Raw genomic sequence first — 24,292 nt, 5'->3', positions numbered from 1 at the left:
AAACATGACGGCTATGTCCGGGGGACTTTCACGACAAGTACAGCGAAGCACCGGTGTTGATCTATGCCAGCCATGGTCCCCTGTCACAGCCAGGCCGTGTTGTTGTTGTTTTTGTGCGGGCATGCACGCTATTGTGTCGGGTCGGGTCTGATCGCAGCCATGGTTGATTAGGGAAATACAATATCGGGAGGGAGACTAGGTTTGAAAAGACGCAATGCATTGTGGGGCGGTTGAGTAGGAAAAGTATCCAATCGATCCATACCCAAAATCCGGGAATTTCTCGCCTACCCAAACTCGCATACACAACCGTCACATACTCAAATTGACTTCAAAATGAGTATGAGTAGGACGTTAGTATGGCTTTCTGAACACAGCCTGTGTCTGCAATGCCAACCAGTGTCATTGAAGATAACCTGGAAAATCCTGCAACAAAAAAAAAAGAGTGAGGAACTAGGTCGAACTTGCCCAGGGCCTCTGCACACAGTTGGCTTTACAGAAGGTGATTACAGTGGTTTCTGGCATTGCTCATCATTGTGCGGTGTAGAGTTCCCCCCGAGGCTACGTCTACCCATGTAGTGCCAGTCGTTTCCGGGGAAAGAAATACGAGCTAGCGAACTGTAGGAAGGTTCCCAGCCTCCCTGCTGATTCACCCCACTGATCTGTCCTTAATGAAGCATCTATCAGCAGTGTTTCGTCAGCTCAGGCATGCAGCCCGCTCTGACTGCTTCTCCACCTCAACACCGCCAAACACTGTAGGTCTGTGTACTCTGTAATTACAGCGCGCTTACTCCCTCATGAAACATTTGTTAATAATGAATTCACCTTCCTGCCTCCAGGCCCAGAAAAAAAACAGGGGATTAGCTTGGATGAACTCAATGCGAAATGGAATTAAATACAAAACTACAAGTAAATACCTGCACACATACTCCCGGTCTCATTTAACTGTGTCAATACCAAGTCAAGTGTGCAAGTAACAACAAGAAATATTCAACACCAAAAGGGGCCGGTTCCCTGGGCAGGTTATATATTAAACCAGAACGTTTAATCTATCTCCAGCATTTAATCCTGGTTTTAATTTAGATAAGTAACTGTTTTACCCTGGTGTCCTTGAAGTTAAATGACATGCATTTTGCTGTTGCTTTTCAACCACCAAAAAGTAATGTTCCTGAACACAACTTCAAAAAATGTTTTTGGTTTGATGATGAAAGTGTTGAGCTCTAGCAGGAAATTGTGTTCCACTGTTTTCGTAGGTGTTCAAAATATGTCTATGAAAATTTCCAAATTAAAAAATCCAAATAATCCAGGTGTGTCCGTTTTCAGGCATTGATCTGAAGTTAAACAATATTGAAGGTGTAACTGTGTGATGTGTGATGCACAACTCCACAACCTTTGTATTACAAATGCAAAATAAAATTCACAAGTAAGGAAATGCATTATTACCTACTTTATCACATTCAGAAACAGTCCTACTGGGATATGTATGACTTGTTTGCTTATGGTGGCAAATTTGAGATACATATAAGCCCGGTCTGAATCGTTGCCCATAGCTTTTTTTCAGTTATTCTAACAGTTGTGGTGTTTAACCAGTTATGCTCATTAACCGATGTTTACCCAATTGGAAAAAACAACTGCCCAGCGGGAGCATTGTATTGCAGGATTAAGAATAGGGATATTGTCGTTCTTACCAGAGCCAGACAAATAAGTTACATCCATAATCAGCAAAGGGACATCTTGACAAGTGCATGTGAGATGTTTGTAGCAGTACATGTTTTGTACATTTGATTAACAGAAATAACAACTCTGAAAAACATTAAGTTAACTGCTCTGTACCAACTGCCAGCACAGATGGACTTCCGACTGCCTTGGCTTAAACAAACAACACCAAAATATGAATAACTCACCCCCTCACTAACTATAAACACGTCAGGCTGCTTGAATAATGTGTTGAACTAGACTTATTTCCTGTCATTTTTGACAATGCTGCAAGTGATGGGAGGGTACTGGGTGAACCTGAACAATGCTGTGAAAAGAAATACACATCCTCAAACGCTTCTTCTGCTAAGCCCTTCCTGCAAAAAAAAAAAAAAAAAAAAACTTGGACAAAATTCCACTGTTCAAAAAAAAACTCACAAAGCTCTTCTCTATTATTCCTGAGTGTATGTAAGGTGACACCACTCCTTTCTGCCCCGTTCTTTCTCCTCTTTCCACCTTTCTCCTCCCATCTGTCTTGACGGGCGCTGAACTCGTTTCAGTGAAAGCCCGGGGAGCAGAGGAGAGGAGAGGAGAGGGGGCTGAAATCAGAGCCGTTCCCCTCTCCGGAGGTGGAGGCGATTTATGGCATGTTTGTGCACGGGGAGGAGGAGGAGCAGGAGCAGCAGTGGGAGGAGAGCAGCATGCACCAGGGAAGGAAAGGAGGCCATGCAAACGGCGACAGAGGTGGAGGGATTGGGACATAAGTCTGCAGTGAGGAAGCAAAAAGGCCCTCTGGATTTTATTGTATGAGCTGGTGAGCTTTTGCAAACAGAGCTTTAGGGTAAAAGGAGGCAGGGGGCAGGGGATGAAGTGGAAGATCCCTCTGTGGGACTTGGACTTGTTTGTAAACCCGCGTGTACAGGATCTCAATCTGAGCAAGGCAAAGGAAGTATCCAGGTAGGTCACTGCTGCTGGTTACCTGGTCACTCTTTTTTTGCATTCATGCGTTCCATGTTCTTGTTCATCTATTAGTTTGATTTGAAAACAAAAAGCAAGCGGAAGAAGACTGTAAAAAAGGTGTGTGTGTGTGTGTGTGTGTGTGTGTGTGTGTGTGTGTGTGTGTGTGTGTGTGTGTGTGTGTGTGTGTGTGTGTGTGTGTGTGTGTGTGTGTGTGTGTGTGTGTGTGTGTGTGTGTGTGTGTGTGTGTGTGTGTGTGTGTGTGTGTGTGTGTGTGTGTGTGTGTTCAGAACTTCTTTTGTTGTGCAGATTGTTGATCTCCTCTTGTCAAGTGTCTGTTCATCAAAGCTTTTCTATTTCATCTCTCAAGCGACCGCCACGTTTTATCTGTTTGTCTTTTGAGATGTTATTACAAGGCATCTTTACACCTACGACACCAGCTTTAATGTACTGATAGGAGGTGGGGTTCTTTTCATTGATGTGTGTTGTGATGTTTACCGAGCCTCCGGTAGTTTGTACCCATGCAGATACTTTAGATTTTATTTGACAGTTTTTGAGAATTGTGTCACTTAGATTTCTGCATTCAAGTCAATACAAAATTATATTACCTACCACTGGACTGCATTTTCATAGCACTTTTAAATCTAAAGGACTTTACAGTTTTTACTTCATATTCATCCATTCAAACCGACATACACACTGATGGCAAGGCAAGTATATTTATATAGCACAATTCAGACACAGTGCTTTACAGGGACATGAAATATATCAAGATTAAAATACATCAAGTATAGAATAGACATTAGAAAAGTGAATGTAAAATATGACTTTAACCTATTTCCGTGGGACTCTAACCCACTGTATTTACCAAACAGGAATAGAAATAAAACATTTAAATAAAATTGCAGGTTAAAAGTGAAACAGAAATCAATCATTTGATAGAATAAACATTAGAAAAGCGAATGTAAAATATGATAAAACAATTAAAAGTGAATGAATAGAAATAAAACATGACGGGGGAAACAGAAAAGTCTTCAGACTTGATTTTAAAAGAGCTAAGAGTTGCAGCAGATTACATGGCATCAAGTTACCAAGCAGGGTTCCAATGCCTGCCAACACTGCGATCAATGGACGACCAGATCCACCCTCCTAGCCACAGTCGCCCAAACACTACTTACTTACTGTATGCTGTAGTTGATGGTATTTTCATAAGCCCCTTAAAGCAGTATGGGCTTTAAAATGCAATCTGGACGATGGCAATGCCTTTGAATCCAAATAAATGTTCACCTGAGTGATCTTAGATAAAGACATTTATTGTTGCACTGAACAATAATTAGTCAAAATCCAGAATATCAAGACAAGGTTAACCCTTTAACTCCCGCACCAAGAAAAAAGCAATGGAACATTTTTTTTTTGGCATTTTGTTTCCCCTTGGGTAAATAATAAACACAATCGGATATTTTTTTTTGCTTGGACCCCATAGTTTTTTAAATATTAAGGCGAGACACGGCAGGCAAAAACATCGTTTTTTTAAGCACTGGTCAATTTTGAGATTTGTGTCTATTTAGCTTCCATAACATCTCTTCTTTCATACTAGTATGGATAAAAGGTCCAAAATATACGTTTTAGGTGTTTATTTTACTAAACTTTGACTGCTTGCGTCTGTATTTTGCTCCTAAATTCGTCAAAAGTGAGCATTCTAACGTAACATACAGCACCGCGACCGCTGTATGAATCATAATAACCATGGTACTGTTGGAAAGCTCTGAATCTCAAGAACAACGTTATCTGATCCAAATATGGTCATTTCCTTTGTATCAGTAACCAATCGTGAAAGTGTGAGGAGGGATTCAATGCTAGGAACGCGACCTCATTGGCTAATGCACATTTCTGACGATGTGATTCGCTAAAAGGCATCACGTGATGCTAGCCGCGGTAGCTCGAAAATCACAAAATAAAATGGGAAAAACGTCGAAAATATGCCAAACCAACACAAAAAAAAATACTTAATCAATTGGCTACGGACACTACATGATCGCCATTTGAAGGGGGGAAGTGTTAAAGACATGTAAATCACGCCGATCACGTCGGAGAGACACAGACTGTCAGAGGATCAGAGGGGACATGGTGGGGAGAGAGAGCGTCTGTGCCGACTCCGGAGCAGGTTGACAGACAGTGGCTAATAATACATGAATCACGTTTAAATTAGCATGTGGATGTAAATGTTACTATGCTATGGTTTATATGTTAAGCAGTGGTAGGCCTATATGGCATTGAAGGGTGTAGGGCCTAATTCAATAAATTACTCTAGCTATCATCAGTGATTATCAGCAGAATTCACGTTTTTATCTTTAACGGCCGTTTTCTCAAAATGAGCTTTTTCCAATACTCTGCGAAAGATATCTCAACTTCTATACCACTGACATCAACCAAACTTTCTATAATCATTCATAGCACTATTTTAAAGGTTTTTACAGAAGGATTTGTTAATATATTGTTAATTGTCTGATTTATGATACATTTTCCTCCTAAAAACATGCCTAAAATGCATTTCTAAGACATGTACATAGTATTTTTTGATTTATTAAATGAAAAAAGGCTGTATCCAAAATCTGTTGTGTAAAAACCTTAGAAACTAATATGTGCTTAAAATAAAAGAGATTTTAACGCTGGCTTTATCCAACATCTCAAATTTTTTCTCGAAAAATGACCCAAATTTACGCATAATTGGTTAAATATTGCCATATTTGCATATTTAATATAATACTAAAGAAAAACATGTAATACAAAAAATAATTGTGTTAGTGTCAGTAATCAACTGGCAAAGTTTCGTGATGATATCTACAAGTTAAAAAAAAATCCCTATTCACCTGGGGTGTCTCGCCTTAACCTCTACCAAACGGTTGAGATGGCGATTCATGGTTAAAGTACCAAAATTCCTAAAAATACCAAAAACAGTAGAAAAGTAAAATATAACGCCAAGGTATAATGAAATAAACAACAAAATATGTTTTGTGGGCATTGGATCAAGTTTTTTTCTTGTAGTATGCCACAAAAAATAGCAGTTTTTTATTTCAACAGACGAAAATGTTGAATCGAGCAAGAAAACTTTGCATTTCCAACTTTCATCGTGACCTCATCTGTGTTGAGGTGTAACAGCCCAATATACTCAAATTTAATTCACTTTTGATTGTATGCTAGCTGTCTTGTCGTCAAAATACTCATGTTCCATTGCCCGCTCACTTGCAAAAAAGGCCCAGAGGTTCTTGAATTCCTGACTTATTCTAATACTTAAAAAAAACATTGCATAACACAGGAAAAAATTGCATCAATGACTTATGTCTTACCAACATTAGTCATTTGGTTGAAATCGGATTATGTTTGATAGTTATGATTTCCACATATTTAGTTACGATTTCCACATATTAATTTAAGATATTTACCAAATTCAATCGGAAAACATCCTGTTTGTTATATTCTTGGACAGGATATCAAGGCGTAGTCATGGTGGGGAGGGGTTGCAGTTCAGTGGGCTGAGGATCTCATCTCTGCTGTTTGCAGATGATGTGGTAATGATGGCATCATCGGTCTTTGACCTTCAGCTCTCACTGGATCGGTTCGCAGCCGAGTGTGAAGCGGTTGGCATGAGGATCAGCACCTCTAAATCTGAGGCCATGGTGCTCAGTAGGAACCTGATGGATCAACTCCAGATATGGAATGAGTCCTTACCCCATAGTGAAGGAGTTCAAGTAGCCTACTTTTGGGTCTTGTTTGCGAGTGAGGGAACAATGAGAGTGAGATGGCCAGAGAATCGGAGCAGCAGGGGCGGTTTTGCACTCGCTTTACCGCAACGTTGTGACGAAAAGAGAGCTGAGTCAGAAGGCAAAGCTCTTGATCTACCGAACGATCTTCATTCCTACTCTCACCTATGGTCATAAAGGCTGGGTAATGACCGAAAGAACGAGATACGAGTGCCCAAAATGGGTTTCTTCAGTGTGGCTGGTTGCTCCCTTAGAGATAGGGGGAAAAGCTCAGTCACCCTGAGAGATTTGGAGTAGAGATGCTGCTCCTTTTGCAAAGAAAGTACTAGTTGAGATGGTTGGGGCATCTGGTAAGGATGCCCCCTGGGCGCCTCCCTAGGGAGATGTTCCAGGCACGACCAAGACCCAGGACTAGATTGCGAGATTACATCTCTGAGCTTGCCTCTGAACACCTCAGGATCCCCCAGTTAGAACTGGTTAATGTGGCTAAGGAAAGGGAAATTTGAGGTCCGATGGAGCCGTTGGCACACCGACCCAACCCTGGATAAGTGGATGGGCAACGTATAAATGGCTGAATTTTAAAAAAATCTCAGAAAGTGACAAAAACGACGTAAATAAGAAATTATTTTAGCATATTTATGATGAAATAGCATTACATGTTTCATATTTACAGCAATGAATGATCAGAAGTATTGATTTGTATTGCACATATTAAATTATAATGGCATTAGATGCACTTTGCTACATTAACCATACAGTGCTAAATCAACCGTTTGGCTGGGGTAGTTTTCAAAAAAGTATTACACGTTTATTTAAGTCTTTTTTGTGGTATCAATTTACATAATTCTGTTCATTAGGGCGTTGGACAATATGACTTGTTGAAAAAATATACTTACCTTTAAAAATTTCACCCAAAAACTGTCAACATGTTTGGAGTGATTTTCCTGTTTACGATTTTCAGGTTTTAAGGGACCTACGAGGCATACCATTTAAAGACACAGTGACATCTAGTGTGTTTTTTTAGGATAACATACGTTAGCCGAATGGTAGAGAAGGCCCAATCAGGTTTAGTTAAATTGAGCACCCCCCTCAATAAAATATAATAGCCCCTTTTACACAGCCAGTGAAAGCCGGGACTATGCCGGAATTTCGGCCCTCCGCCCTGCTGTATAAATGCGACCGTTGCGGAACGAGGGAAGAAAGGTACGAGAGATTGTTCCGGGAATTTTACTACCTCGGGGGGTAGTAAGATTCCCGACACAATCAGTTCCGCCTCTCTGTTTAAATGTTCCAGCTTGTTGTTGCGGAACAGGGGGGCGTTTGACGTTTCATAGCCTACGTTCTAAACATGCGACCATGTTACCAGTTGAAGGACGTGTGTTTAACATTAATCACGGCGGCCTGATGTCCCGTAAAAATCACCAAATAAAAGGAACGGCGTATAATCTCTAGCTGATCATAAGGTCCGTTGCTCAATCCAAACCCCCGCGCTTCATTTTGCAGAGTGTATGAGTCTATTTCTGCCCAGGAGAAGTTGTACAATGGGAAAGCTAGGCTAGGCTAAGTAAGGGATAAAGTATAGCGAACGGGTCACTTGCTAGAAATAAAGACAGACAAGCTGAAGCTCTTGTTCAGCTTGAACTGTCAATATGCCAAACGTACTCACGTCGTCTTGACTGGATTCCTGTCGGACATTAACCATGACTCCTGTGTTCACTGCTCTCCTGATACATGCAAAGTCATGTTGAAAAAGTATTCCATTGTTTTCTGAACGAGTAGTAGCCCATCAAAACTATGACGTAGATCCTTAGCAACGGTCATTATACCCTTGACAGCGGTCTGTCTTGCGGTCTGAGCGTATATCCACACTTTATTTATGCCTACAGTAACGTGACTTCAGTTCACACACTGTGTGTATGTGTATGTCTGATTGGCAGATCTCTGCCCTCACAAAGAGACTCGCTCACAACCAACCTGTCACACAAACACACACAGACACAGAGGTGAAGCGGATTGATTTTGTCAGTTTGGTTAACAGTCCCAGTGGTGTTGGACTCAGCGCGTAGCGAGATCAACTGGCACATCGTGGGGACAGTAAAATACGGCCCTCTTACTGCAAGCTCCAGCACTTCTGCTCTCAATTCACCTGCCAGTGTTGTTGTTGTAAAGCAGCTGACCGGCACGGCGCTAAATGTTTACGTCACACCTGACGCTGTTTACAAGCACCTCTTTCATTCCGGAACGCTTTGTAAAAGGAGCTACTGATGCGCCAGCAGGCCGGCGTTGCTTGGTTCTGTGTAAATAACACAGAAGCAAGCAAAGCCGGCATTTTGGAGTGATGTTGTTCCGTCAATATGCCGCAATCTCTGTGTAAAAGGGGCTAGTGACTCAAAATGTGCTCTACCAAACGGTTGAGCAGGCAGTTAAAGGGGTGGAGCAGGTTAAAAATAAACCTGCTAATATCTCACTCCAACAGTAGCAGAAGCAGCGATAATGTAAAGCCCTGTGCGGTGGTAAGACGAGAAACGTGGTCCAATTCATCTGTGGGAAGAGACACGTTGAGAGAGAGAACAGTGTGTCATTGTGAATTCCTGTCTGTGTCTGTGGGACTGCGGGGAAATGAAATGAAAAGGTCATCCCCGGTCACAAGCCCACTAATCCCACCTCAGCTTGCTCTGATAAATCACAAAGAAATGCACGCGACCCGGCAGAGCAGGCCAGCATGCAGATCGTACACCAGATTAAGTCGAGTACGCCTCAGTGACCTATAGGAAATAAATTAATCTCAGAACGTGCCTTACAGTTGACATATTGCAGCAACTCATTCATGTAGAAAACAAACAAATAAAAACAGCCAGGACGGGAAGTGTAACGAAAATTCAAGACAGTAAAAGTGAGTGAATGATTGATAAGTTAAGGTTGACCTGTGAATCTGTACAATGATATATATTCCGTGCTACAGTCGGCTTAACCTGCTCTAGTACCGGGGAGTTCAAGTGATGTGTTGCCTCTCTAAACCCGGATCTGGACCTCAAAATATGTTGAACTTTTGCTTTTTAGGGGGATATTCCAGTGTAGCAAAGCAATCTATGCTTCATAATAAGTCAAATAATATTAATCTCTAAGGGCTGCATGAAGCTGATAACATATGGAATCAAGAGGTGTTTTACTTACCTTGCTGTGATAATTGTGTTGATGGCACGTTTGTTTATTTACTGGAGAAAATAAGTAAACACAGTCCTCAGGCAGCATGTCCCCAGGCTAACAGGTACCCGCACTGATTAGAGCTAATCTTTTTCACACAGTGTTCAAGGGAGTTTTCATCCATATTTAAATTCATAGTTTGATCGCTGGCAGTTCCTAAAAAGTCAAACTAGGTTTTGACACATGGATCCTCCTCATGATCAGCTATACAACCTTATACCCTACCATGCTGCTAGCCATGCAAAGTGTCCAGTTATTTAATCAGACAGTTCATTGCTTGACCTTGGGAAGAGTTTGACATAATGAATTCAGACACATGCTCTTCTTACAGTTTTTTTCGATCGCTAAACCACAGTGGGCACAACTGTAGCTCAATGTGCAAAACTCTAACTACAGTCTGCACTACAAACAGTCATTGGAGCTGAACAGTTCACTTCACCTGCAAAACAGGTTCAGTGCAGCAAACACTATGAACCAGCCTCATTGAGATAGCACACACTGTCACTCAGAACATGCTCAGAGTACAAACACTTGCATCAAACCCCAATACACAAATTATAAACTTTTAATGGTAAATGGTAAATGGACTTGACTTATATAGCGCCTTCTAGCCGATTTTCTCAGCCCCAAAGTGCTTTACATAACTTACCACATTCACCCATTCATACACACACTCATACACCGATGGCAGTAGCTGCCATGCAAGGCGCTCTCTGAACCATCGGGAGCAATTTGGGGTTCAGTGTCTTGCTCAGGGACACTTCGACATGTGGCGGGGAGACGGGGGATCAAACCTCCGACCCTGCACTCCAGAGGAATCTTAATCTTTACAGTTTGAATAATTTGAGTTATTTCACACAAATTACATAATATTTTCTTTGATGAAAGGGTGAAAATGTTTCACATGGAATTGTTTAGTTTATAACATACCAGTTTTTTTAGGAAAACGAAAAGAAATTAAAATCAGAAGTTTGCTTCAATAGATACACATTTTGTATGTTTTATTGAAAACATTTCCAAATGTAGTATTTATCTGTGTAAATATTCTATAATTGTAATACAGAAATCAATTCCTGTAATGTTGTCATTTACTGTAAGGATGCAACCCTGAGCTTTGTTTGCTGGAAAATTCGTATTACAGATGCAACTTTAGATTTTTGCAGATTGGGTTGCACTCTCAACCCTGCCTCTCTCAATCCGAGACCATGATTCACAACAGGTTCTATCAGTGTTGCCCTTACTGTATTTCATCAGACATTACAGCTCTATGTCTTCTAGGTCTTCCTCTACACATCCACACTCTCACTGCCACTCTTCTCCCTCCAACAACCTGTCTTCCTTGGTCCATTTCCAAAAAGATATATATTTTTGAGCTTTCCCTTTAAACTGTATGTTCACCAACAAGTCTAAAACAAGACATCTACGTGTTTCAGTTGAAATTGCAATCTGCAGTGTTTGAAAGGCATTCATTCTGTTTTGAATGTGTGGTTTACAGTTGTGGCAGCAGTGTGTTAGCATTTGAAAAAAGTGCTGGAAATCCACATTGTTGTGCAGGCTGTGGTTAAACCATGAGATAGGTGTGTAGAGTTTTGAAAATTGTGTATAAGCAATGAAAAACGAGCTACAGTTTGGTCCGAATGAACCGCTGCTCTGCATACTGTTGTTAGAGTTTTGCACTTGTCGTTCCAGTTGTGCCCACTGTGGTTTAGCAATCGTAAAAAACTGTAATTAGGGTTAGGACGCACCCTAGTTTCTGCAAATGTTCAGTTAAATTAGCACAGATCAGGTGACACGCAGTAAGATTGGATCTTTCGCGGGCACTGGAGTTGTCGCGACCAAGGGCTTTACAGTAGATCGCGTTTTTTTTTTTCAACTTTTAATTTGATGTTAAAGTGACGGAGTTCTTGCAGTTTCAAGGTTTAATGAAGACAGAGTATTCTCCAGATGAGTGGTCTGTTTTTCACTGTGCAGGGCCGATAGTGAAGGAAAGGTCTGTTTCTGTGTTGCTGGTCGGGGGAAAGAGGAGCAGCAGTGAGCATTGGGTGAGAGTCATGAAGCAGAGGGTGAGGAGGGAAAAATAGAGCAGGGAGATGCTGAAACATGATAAACAGACAATTTTGTAATGCTGCACAAGGCAATTGTTTCTCCCGTTGGCACAGAGGTTTGACAGCGTCACTTCACAGCAATCTCAAAGATGACCTTGGTAAAGAAAACAGAGCAGCAGGATTGTGGGTAAAGGAAAGTGATGAGACACAGGTTTAGGTTATGTGCGTCGTCTTTGTTTGGAAGGAGATAGTCCTGGCTTTCACTCGCCATTTAGTTGCTGGTCACATACCACATCAGAAAAGGGTCTAAAGCATGTTGTCGTGTGACACTTTAAATGTGAATAAGTTTTGTTTTTAAAAATAGAAATACATTTTCCTGAATTGTATAATTTATAAACTGCTGTCACATGTTCTGGGATGGGGGTATATACAGTCAAGTGCGAAAGTTTGTGAACCCCTTGAACATTTTGGAATTTTATTTATTGTAACCATCATTAATTCATTTTTATCAATACCAGTATTTTTTATATGAAATAACAGATGTTTGTTTATCAATTCAACATTTTTCTTTTCCAGAAATCAATTGTTTAACAGATAAAACAAATTATTTGACGAATGTTGTATGTGCAAAAGTTTGTGAACCCTGAGCTGCATTGCTTAAATGGAGCAGGTAAACACAATCAGATGGGCCAAATTGAGTCATGAAATGGACCAATGTAGTGAGAGATCTTTAGGGAAGAAATTGGGCGGCACTAGATACAACAGAGATAAAACCAGGTCAGTTTAGGCTCACCAAAGTGAACCCATACAGGTCAGACATGCTAAAAGGGGAAACAATCTCAGAGGATCTCAGGAATAGAGTTGTGATGCTGCACATTTGTCTGGGGACAGCTATAAATTATTTTAAAAAAAGTTTGAGCTCCATCGGTCCACCGTGAGGCAAATCATCTACAAATGAAGAGCTTTAAGAGTGACTGAACATCTGCCTAGAAGTGGACTTCCTTCAAAAATATCCACAAGCGCCACAAGATAAGTGATTTTTCAGTTAAAAGCTAACCCAAACATTACATCTGGTGATTTGCAGACCTCTCTTGCAGCATCTGGGACAGATGTGCATGGTTCCACAATAAGAAGAAAACTCAGTCAACATGGCTTTCATGGGATGGTTGCTGAAGAAGCCTCTGCTCTCAAAAAAGAACAAAACTGCTTGTCACAACTTTGCCAGAGAGCACCTGGAGATACCTGAAGTCTTATTCTGTGGACAGATTAGTCAAAAATTGAACTGTTTGGTCATAACCAAAACCGCCATGTTTGGGCAAAAACGCAATTCTGCCTACCACCTAGAGAACCTTCTCCCAAGTGAATAATGGTGGTTTCAAATTGTCTGCAAATCTCCAGGTGTAATGTTTGGGTTGGCTTTTACCTGAAAAATCACTTTTCTTGTGGCGCTTGAGGATATTTTTGAAGGAAGTCCACTTCTAGGCAGATGTTAAGTCACTCTTAAAGCTCTCCATTTGTAGATGATTTGCCTCACGGTGGACCGATTGAGCTCAAATTTTTTTTTATGAATTTATAACTGTCCCCAGACAAATGTGTAACATCAAAACTCTATTCCTGAGATCCTCTGAGATTTGTTTCCCTTTTAGCATGTCTGACCTGTATGGGTTCACTTTGGTGAGCCTAAACTGACCTGGTTTTATCTCTGTTTTATCTAGTGCCACCCAATTTCTTTCCTAAAGATCTCTCATTACATTGGTCTATTTCATCAACCAATTTGGCCAACCTGATTGTGTCAACCTGCTCGATTTAAGCAATGCAGCTCAGGGTTCACAAACTTTTGCACATACAACATTCGTCAAATAATTTGTTTTATCTGTTTTAACAATTGATTTCTGGAAAATAAAAATGTTGAATTGATAAACAAACATCTGTTATTTCATATAAAAAATACTGGTATTGATAAAAATGAATTAATAATGGTTAAAATAAATAAAATTCCAAAAGGCTCAAGGGGTTCACAAACTTTCGCACTTGACTGTATATAGTTGTGTATGTGTTTGTGTGTGTGTGTGTGTGTGTGTGTGTTTGTGTGTGTGTGTGTTGTGCGTGCGTGCATGTAGGGGGGGTCAGTCAATGAGGTCGGCAGAGAGAAAGAGAGTGGAGTTGATTACCCGTCTCCACTCTTATCTCTGTCCTCCTCTAATGCAGGAAGCGCCCGCTGATTATTCCCTTTATCAGGACTATCTCCCGTGTGATTAGCTTGGTGTTAAAACAAAATAAATCAGTTTGAGTGGGTACACGTGCACTGGACCAAAGCACTGCCCCCAGCTCTTAATTGCATTATCATACTGTATGTTCATTCTGCAGCTTTGACTGACAGAATTCACAGTGAGGAGAGACTCCCTGCTAGTCAGCTACAAGCCCAAGAATCAGGGAAACAATTACTCTTTCTCTTTAGTATCGATCTGAAGCTCATTCTGTGTTGACCTCACTACCAGAGGACCCTGTTTACTAGCCAGGATTCCATCAGAATAAATTACATAAATGTTAACAGAATCGGCATAGTGCGAAATGTGACGTTTTCCACAAGTGAAATAGGTGGATGGAAACCCACTTACTGTGCCCTCTGAAAAACACTGTACACTCCATTTTCAGGATCGGAAAATGCAGATGAAAAATAAGTGTTAGCCTATTAGCTGTTTGCAAAACATCAGGGTGTGTTCCTTAAATTGTACTGTAATTTGAAATATACCACAGTTTGCATTAACGGCTAAGACTAATTTTGAATAATTTTGAATATTGGTGTGGGAATGTCTTTTTATTTTACATTTTGATGCATCTTCGTCTGTTGCCTTGGTCACCTGAAGTGTATCATGCTGTAACTTGGTTTAACCTTTTCAGAAATATGTGTAAGGGTTTAATAATTATGTTCTGTCACTATTTCTTGTCAAACCACAGTTTGTTCCTGAATGTTTTTTTTCACATTGAGGTTGCCAGGTAACAAGACATACAGAGAGCACAAATATTGTACTGACTGGGTTAGCATAGCAACAATCAATACCCCAAAATAATAAACTATTACCTTAAAACACTGGAATACTTCTGAGGTGTCCTTTTATTGCCATGATGGATTTCTGACTATAACGTTCAATTTTTACCTCTGAAACGTTTATTCTGACTATCTGTGGCTGCATGCCCAAGTAAATGGGTCACAGGATAACTGCTTATGAGGGATGTTCAAAAACAGGCTGAGCGTTCACTCTGTGTGGCCGGCTGCTATGTTATTCTTTAATTTACTTAGTTATTTGTTGTGCCTCCAGCCCGGTGCCGCCCACGCAGATCTGTGCCATCCCTCCAGTGCTGTCCTCAGCTTCTGATTAGATGACCAAGGGAGGCTGCAAAACCGCCGCAGTCCTCTGATGCTGCTTCCTTCTCATACAGTATATCGGCAGGCTTTTGTTTTTTACGGCTACAATTAGAGTCCAGAAGTGTAAGCATTTTGGGCAGCTCCTGCAGAATCAACAAAAGCTGCCTATTAAACATTTCTTTAGAGGCACTGTCCCTCACTTTTATACCCCCACAGGGTTTTATGAGAGTTAGAGGCTGAAAGGCCAATACAACACCATGCTCTTTTTGTCTTTTCTCTTGTGCTATTTCATCATTTTCACAAATTCTTCTCTCCTTTCTTTCCTTTCCTTATCGACTCTTGTCCCATATCTTATTGTTTGTTGTTTTCTTCATCTTTCCTTTTTTCTCTTGATTTGCCTTATCTTTTCCTTTCCTCTCCTCCTCCTCACTTCCTTCCATCCTTTCTCTCTTCTCCTCCCACTATGTCTTCCTCTCCTCACTTTTCCTCCCATCTCAGCACATTTCACTTTGCTCTTAACAACATACTACGCATACATCAACCCCTCTAATTAACTCATAAATTATCATTATACTTTTTAGACCTGTATAGTATTTGAAACGAGAGGATGGAATGTGCAAAAGTTCACAGGATAGAGTATGAGAAACACAACACAGAGCTCATAAACCAGAAAGATGTGTCAATGTAATATGTTGAGTCAGATTTGGCTACTTTACATCAGTGTTATGTTTAGTGGCATGGGGTGGGATAAGAGCCAGTGACTGTGGGGTCCCGAGCCTTGAGGTTGATGCTCCTTTTTTGTCGCAGGAAATAACAGACTAAATTATGCACCAATATTCCTATTCCCTTAGGTTTATCCCTTACTAGTGGAACTTTTCTATTATTGGTGGTGTTAAATGGAGACCAGGGACTCACCAAGCACACCAAAAATCATACATTTGACGACTGTTAATATTATAACACCAGATTCCATAGCAATTGGATGAATTAAAAGATCCCATAGACTCAAGATTACTGTACGAGTCCATAAAACAAAACAGACAGTGAAAGTAGAACACTGTAGAAAGATCTGAGGTTTAGTTACAACTTTGTTTAGAGATGTTCGTGGAAGAGCAATAAGAAGTGACCTTCATGTGTGCAGAGGAATCTGTATTGTCTGTGTGTTGTAACATGACGCTGATTCAGCTGCCGAGAAGAGAAAATAGCCATGATAGCAGAACGTCCAGACAGAGACATATGGGGGTCCTTAGAGCAAACACAGCTCTGTGGATCATCATTAAGAAGATCTCAGCTCACATTTATCCTGGGGTCTGATGACTAACATATTTAGAAAGTGGTTTACTCATCAAGAATCAGGAAAGCGATTCTCTCAAGTCTTTTATTTTGTTTGACTCAGAGGTCCTTCTACTGACGGAAGTCTCAACTTTTTGCCCTCTACCCCGTCTCTGGACTGTCCTGTTGGAGATATTTTATTCAAGCTCTGATTGAGAAGTAAATACACTCAACCTTTTAGAGTTATCTGCAATTCACTGTGTTACAATACACATACTCTTAAGTTCATGAAGTACCTCTCAAATACATAATGCTGGTCAGTGAACATGATTTGGTTGTTACTTGTTAAGGAAACTAAATAATACTTATATAGAAAACGTGGATTCTGCTTTATTTGAACAGAAATGTCATACATTGTATTGGAGCTTCAATGAACAGAACTTCATAATGTGGTACTTATTAATAGTGAAATACTACAGACAGGGTATAATTGGCACATGTCAAATGAATTGATCACACTTAGTTGCACTGTATCAGAGTGCCGTTTGCAGGAATGTGTTCAATTCTGTTTGACGCATGAATTAAAACCACATGTGCCTGTATTATGAATGTAATATATGTGAAAAATTTAAATATTTCATAATACAAAAGGAAAAAAAGTTTTTTTAAGGTTACAGTTTGCTGTAGCCATCATTAATCATGAACATTATTGTCACAGTGTTGTTCCTTCTCAGCAGCTATATTCTCAGACTAAAGCGTGCCAGGGGTGGGTTCATCCACAGCGCCAACAGAACAAAATGAAAGTCGGCTGAAAGTTTCCTTCTCACTGCAGTAAACTCACACGCTGGTGTTCTCTGTTGGCGGCGGTCTCCGGTCTGGTTTCCTTCAGGCTTCTGTCTAATTAAAGTGGGATTAATGATTCACATTGTAAAACAAAGGCGGTCGTCCCGCTCTAATCAGGCTCAGCACGCAGAGGGAGGCCAGTGCAGACGGACTGACGGTGGGAGGGTTTGAAAAGCCGCCACAGCTTGTTTGGGATTTTCCCCTTTTCACATTTTCGATGTTTACACGCGACACAAGTGACACTCCTTTGACTTCACTTCAACCTTCATTAGACAAAAACAATTTAGGATCTTTTTTATTTGTATTTATTCATTTTCTGCATGTTGGGTTTGGGTAACTGTACCAAAGATCTTCTTCTGACGGGGTTCAAAGTTTTCGATATCTGTTAAAGGTAAACTCATAATTGAACATATTATTTTCTGATACTACAATACACATCAATAAAACATTAATCTGAGAGAATATCCGACTCTAATATTTGATCATTTGGAGTTTTTTTTATAAAAAAAAAATAAAAACACGCCCACCGGCTCCCTTTTTATTTTATTTTTATCTCCATCTCCAATCCAATGTATTACAACACACCTGCTGCTGCTGTTAATATGATATAAGGCCTCCGGGGCAGCAATGCATCTCACTCAACATGATTGCTGGAATAAAAAATAAATAAATAAAAAAATCGGCGGCCATTTTGCCGATTGTCGATTTTCGGAGATGTGCTATAATCGTCCGATTAAATCGGCCGGCCGATATATTGGTCGGGCCCTACTCCAGAGGCACCAGAAGCTTCAAATACCTGTCTGCTGCTTTGTGATGGCATTTTAGCAGCTGCTCTCCTATTCCGATGAATTTGTCTGGCAGAAACCTTCCTCATATTACCTTTATCCGAACAAACCCATCTGTGCTCTGAATCAGCCACAAATCTCTTCACAGTACGATGATCACACTTAAGTTTTCGTGAACTATCTAATGTTTTCATACCTTGTCCAAGGTATTGCACTATTTGACGCTTTTAGGCAGCAGAGAGATCCTTTTACTTTCCCATATTGCTTGAAACCTGTGGCCTGCTTAATCATGTGGAACGTCCTTGTTAAGTAGATTTCCTTTGATTGGGCTTACTTAGCAAACTGATTATCACAGGTGTGATTTCAATGACCCAAAGCGCCCTGAGACACAATACCATCCATGAGTTTAAATAAAATACAAAAAATTAAATATTTATGACACTTAATTCCAATTTGCATAATAATTTGTGACAGACTGTAAATTATTTGACAGTGTAGTTATTTGAGTTGCTGTTTAGTTCGATCTGTTTTTTGACTCTTTGTTTTTCTCTATCCTCAGGTGAAAGGATGCTACAGGGACCCAGCGAGGGACTGAGCCCTACTTGAACCCCCCCCCTCCCCTCTCCTCTCCCCCTGACCCCTCTTCTCCCTCGGTGCCGCCCTCCCATCATGAACGTGCTGTGTCGCGGGCGCCTCAAGCTGCTGGTGGCGTCTCTCACGGCCATCGTCCTGCTCACATGGCTCTACCTGCTGGCTGGAAACCTGGAGAGTGAGTACGATGCACAGCGAGAGATCAATGTGCATATTAAAGGGGGGAATTTTATTTTCAAAATCATGTTCTGCCAGGCATTTCTCATCAGTCAGTACACTCTGCGATTCTTCATTGTGTAATTTTTATCATGGCGATTGGGTTTTTTTTTAAAGTCAAAGTCTGATTTATAATAGGAGAGTGGAGGCTGTGGTTTGGGCCAGATGGAGACACGAGAATCCAACCGGCGAGAACAGAAAACATCAATTATCAGACGTTTTTGTGCAACTCAGCTCAATTCCTCTTCGATCCGACCATTAAGTTAAATTTTTAAACACATGGAGCCCACTTTCTGTCCAGTCTGATTTTTCATGCTGACATCTCGGAGAGCCACTGAGGCGGCATTAGCATTAGTCAAGGCATTTGTTTGGATCACAACTGCCGCTGTCAGTTTAGATAACACACACACACACACACGCACACGCACACTCATTTTGTGTGTGTTTGAAAATACGTGTGTTAGCGGGTCGTTAAATTCCCGGCCCGTTCCAGCAGAGGCAGTACAGAGAATGGACTCAACACTCACACACCTTCAGGTCCCCTCTTCCAAACATTTGAGAAAATTCACCAGAAGGTTTTAGACATGTTTTTAATATGATTTAAAGCATGAACAAAAGGGGACCTAAACAATGTCCCCTGTTGGCTTGGCGGTCCCCTGTTGGTGAATGTGTTATGATGCAGAACATCAACAGTAGCAACATATTCACTGACGTCACAACTGTTCATTCCTGCAGACCAAGAAAAACTTTACTGGAACAATGTGGCATTTCACCAGGGAAGCAGATGGCAAACACAGGATAATGTCACATAGACTGAAAGCTCTGCATAGTTATGTTTCCATCTAAGGGGAATTCTGACATCTTGGTAAAATGAATATCTTATCTTTATGTGAGCACTCACGTGACCATGTGACATTATTAATTGATTCTGATGCATTATGTTGTTTTCTGTGCTTCCCAGCTAAAATGCGTTTCTGTTATAATAATAAATGAATATATCTCTTGTAGTGTTGTCCGTATGCACCCCATCCTGTTTTGCATTGCTTTCTATGGCAATAGAGGTTGACTGTCAACCACAACCCAGTTTGAACTCCTACTTGGGAATTTAACATACACACACACACACACACACACACACACACACACACACACACACACCGATTTGTTGTGGAGGAGTACAGTTTGCCTTATGGCAGCATATGTTTATTCAAGGAGAGCTCACACACGACAGCATGCCTGGTCATAATTCTTAAATTGACGTTAAAAATAAACGTTGAGGTTAGCAGTGATTCTTGGAGAGAGAAAATAGGATTCCCCTCTGTTGATGATCCCCTCTCTTGCCTGCAGTTGTCATGGTGAAGTGCATCAATGATGGAGTGAGTTTGTGGAGAGAACCCTGCTCTTAGCAGCAGCGTATGGCTTCTGAAATAGCCAGCAAACTTCTGTTGCTACATGTCTGTCAAACTACAGATCAGATTTGTGTTACTCTAGATGATGTTTCAGGTCAAGTTCCCCCTGTCTCCTTCTCTGTCTCGTTCCCCATCTCTCAAACTTAAAACTGTCTTAGGCATGACCATAGCTAAATTTAGTACTGCAGTTTGACAAGGTTTGTAATCTGAGTATTATAGCTAAGAGTGTAAATAGTTTAAACATTACTACATTATATACAGTGTCTTCAGAAAGTGTTCGGACCCTTTAATTTCTGCTCGCATTGTTTGTGTTATGTGTAATGCATATCATTTAAAACAAATACAAGTAAAAGCATGTGCTCAGAAACAGTTTGAAAATTCTTAGGAAAAATCCCAACTTGAAACTATTCATTTACACAAAGGAATGCAGTGCTTTGTAGTAGCCTCTTTGGTAGAAATGACAGCTTCAAGACTTCTGGGGCAAGTCTCTATAAGTTTTGCACACCTGGATTTAGGAAGTTTATCCCATTCTTACTGGCAGATCCTCTAAGGCTGCCTCAGATGATGGTAAGAAGAGACATTGAACTGCCATCTTCAGGACTTTTCACAGATGTTTTATATAGATTAAGTCTTGGCTCTGGCTTGGCCACTCAAGGACAGTCAAAGTCTTGTCCCGAAGCCAATGTTGCTGGCTGTCTGAGGTTGTGTGTGCTCTGGAGCAGGTTTTTCTTCAAGGTATTCTCTCTGTATTTGGCTGCATGCATCCTTCACTCAATATAGACCAATCTGAATCCTTGTCCCTGCAGAACTGTAGGGCAGACCTATAAAAGCGCCTTTTTAAACTGTGTCCAATCAATTTGGTTTGCTAAAGGCGCCCTCCAACCAAGTTTTAGACACATCGAAAGGATAATTGATGCAAAAAGGATGCACCTGAACACAATTTGGAGTGCCACACCAAATGGTCTGAATAATTATGTAAATAAGACATTCAAATGTTTTTTTAATGCATATAATAAATATTAAAACAATTCTAAAAACATGTTTTCACTTTGTCATTATGGTTAATAGGGTATATAGTGATGGGCAACAATGCCAATGGTTAGCATTTAAAATTATATCTACAAGACAACAATAACATTTTAAAAAAGTGCAGAGGTCTGAATACCTCCTGAAGCCACTGTACAATATATCTATCACTACCCACGCCATACACAGTGTTCAAGGTAAAGTTAAAAGGTATTTTCTCAAGCACTGTTTAGCTACAGTACTTTTAATTACTTTGCAATGCATAGTTTAATGTTAGAATTATTGTGGTAGGATAGTTTGTACTTTTTCTGCATTTATCCGATGACCTACAATAGGCGTATACAATGCATTTACAATAACTATATGATTGAACACTTTATGAATTTGCTAAACATATTCACTAACAATGAAATGGTGTTTATTTGTTAATGCACATGATCCAATTGAACAAATCATATGTTGATGTTTCAGAAAAAGCTTTTATTAAATTCAATTTAATTGTCATTGAGTATTCAATTTGCTTACTAGAGTGGCTATTTTTCTTTTAAGTAAAATCTGTTAAAACTTGTTCCACCACTGACTCCCACATTATATCCAATATAGGCCTAAAGTATAACATAGAATATGAGTTAAAATATTTTAGCATTTATATATAATAGTCAGTCAAACTTAGAAGGAGCTTATTTTCTTCCTGGCTTGTAGCTGTCGTATCCTTTCGCCCACAGTGAGGGTGTGAACATTCCCGGCATGCCTCACTTCAACTGTGGGCCAGTTGCTTTCCCAAACGGGTTAGAGAGAGAGAGAGAGTAAGAGAGGAGGAGAATGAGAATGAGGAGGGAAGAAGAGAGAGCAGGAGTGAGTGAAAGAGATTGTGAAAGCAGAGAGAATGAAATTAAGAGACAATGCAAAGAAGACAAGGTGGATGTAGAGGGGGACAGAGAAGGTGGAGAAAGAGAATAACAGATGATTGGACATACATTGAGAGATAGAGGAATGGAATGGGAAAAAGAGTGTGGGATGAAGAGGAAGAGACGAGAGGATTTATAGATCGGAAAGAGGAGGAAGAATTAGTGATGGAGACAGAAGGGGAGATAAAGAGATATATGCAGATGGAAGGAAGAGAAAGAAAGAGGAAGACCAAGGACCAGAGATAGGGAGAGTGGAAAGGAAGAGGAAGAAGAGTAGAGAGACATGAGGAGTGGAAGACAAAAACATAGTGTGGGGATGAATAGAAAGACCGGTGAAGGACCATCAGCTGCTCACAATAGCCTTTATCAAACACACAGGAAGACTATCAGGACTGTTTACATATGTGGATGAATCCCCATGTGTTGCTCTAGTGAGTATTTGAGGCAGGAAGACGGTGTATGTAGGTTTGAGTTAAAACAAACTAAAATGTCACTCAGTGCAGCAGTGTGGCTCACTGTTAATGATAGTAAATCACCCAGACATTGGGAAGGATTTTTACCTGCTCTGCCATTGTAGGCGCATACACATTCACCCATCTGTCGCTCTGGCGTGCACCGGCAGTGAGACCATGATTGAAACAGGTTTAGGTTTGTAGCGTTCTCTCTTGTGATTGGAAATTAATTTTGGGATCCCCGAAAAGTTTATTAGCCAATTATATGCAGAGCAGCTGACTGAGAAATCGGCTTTATGAAACGCGCACATTATGAAAGTGAACACTGTATGAATAAAGAGCGATTTAACACTTATATTATCATAAATAAACCGCTTACTTCACCTTTAAGCTCCGAGCTGATTTTAAATATTCACTCACAAGAAAGCATTAGATCAAAACATCGTTTGAGCTTTTGTCACAATGTTCCTGAATACAGAAAGGCTGTGTTTAAAATGAGGAGAGTAAAATCAAACAAATTACTGCTTTGATTTTGGTGGTTATGACAATTAAAATAAACACTAAAGGAAATTATCTCAGCGTATTACGCAATCGCCCCAAGCATCACAGCTGAAGTAAAATGGTGCTCCTTGGTGTTTTTAGTTGGTTGCTTTTCTCACACATTGTACTTCCCCTCATCAGGAAATTACATAATAATAATAATAATAATAATAATAATAATAATAATAATAATAATAATAATAATAATAATAATAATAATAATACAAAATTAAAATCAGAATGCAAGCAAAGAAAATAAAAATATATACATAATGAACTCTATAGTTCAGCTTCTGCCAATTGAACAGCTTTCTATTAAACACATGAAAAAGGCAATAATATCATTATTTCGAGATCACAAATTAAGTCAACAGATTTGTTTTGTTTCAATTTCCACCTGACACGTACGGGACTCCTCAGGTATATGCAGGGTTATCTGGTTATTTGTTATATACAAATATCTTATAAGAATTCCAAATTCCCCATCCTGATATCAAATATTGGCAACTATTTTTTTGTTTACAGAGTGAATGAGGTTACAATACAAGTTGTCACATCTTAGAGACTTTTGTGTTTGACCAGGGGCAGGTATAGAGTAATAGAAGCAGGGCTGTACGCTTATTTTTTTAGGTGGTAGCACTGGTGCTAGCAATCAAAAAAATTCAGTAGCACAAAAATAAATTTGGTAGCACAAAAATAAATTTGGTAGCACACAAAGTATGATCGAAAACTTGCATAACCGTAACCCTTACATTTCGCTCTAATTACCTTTGAGCATGTCATCTTGGTCTCATTTGAGATTCTCAATTAATATTATATCCTAGTGTGTGCAGTAATAATTATATAAGAATGGGGTGCACTGATTGCAATTTAGACAAACGAAACTAACCTGCCAATTGCAATTTTTTGCTGATTCAGAATTATTTCTCCCCATAAAAATATAAAAATAATATCTATATCTATATATTTTTGTATATACATATAATTATTATATTAATAATAATATATATATTTTTTAAATGTCCTTCTGTTAATTAAAACCAAACTTTAAAACATTAAACATAGCCTATTAAATAAATAAGTATACATATTGGTACAATTTAGGATAAATTAAATAGGCTGTTGTGAATAATGTTGGGAGTAGTTTTTCAGTGGCTTATTGTGTAACTTACACAAAGTTTGAAATAAGTTATTTCAAACTTTGTTTAAATGGACTACTGTTGA

The 24,292-nt window shown here is 39.8% G+C and overlaps 1 protein-coding gene across 2 annotated transcripts in view; it reads left to right on the top strand.

Annotated features, from left to right (window-relative positions):
• The window catches only part of large2 (LARGE xylosyl- and glucuronyltransferase 2), a 104,736-nt gene that overhangs the window by 61,652 nt on the left and 18,792 nt on the right, over nt 1–24,292 (top strand). Inside the window, exons 1-2 of one of the 2 annotated variants that reach the window (XM_080030876.1) lie at nt 2,449–2,649; nt 18,486–18,695. In XM_080030876.1, the coding sequence (XP_079887002.1) occupies nt 18,596–18,695 (100 nt within the window). In that variant the 5' untranslated portion in view covers nt 2,449–2,649; nt 18,486–18,595. Of the gene's footprint in view, nt 1–2,448; nt 2,650–18,485; nt 18,696–24,292 lie in introns of those variants that run through there. The other variant, XM_080030875.1, reaches the window with a different exon arrangement.

Source organism: Ammodytes marinus, assembly GCF_949987685.1.
Source record: "Ammodytes marinus genome assembly, chromosome: 1".
NCBI classification, from domain to species: Eukaryota; Metazoa; Chordata; class Actinopteri; order Uranoscopiformes; family Ammodytidae; genus Ammodytes; species Ammodytes marinus.
This window is presented reverse-complemented; position numbering and strand designations above follow the sequence as displayed.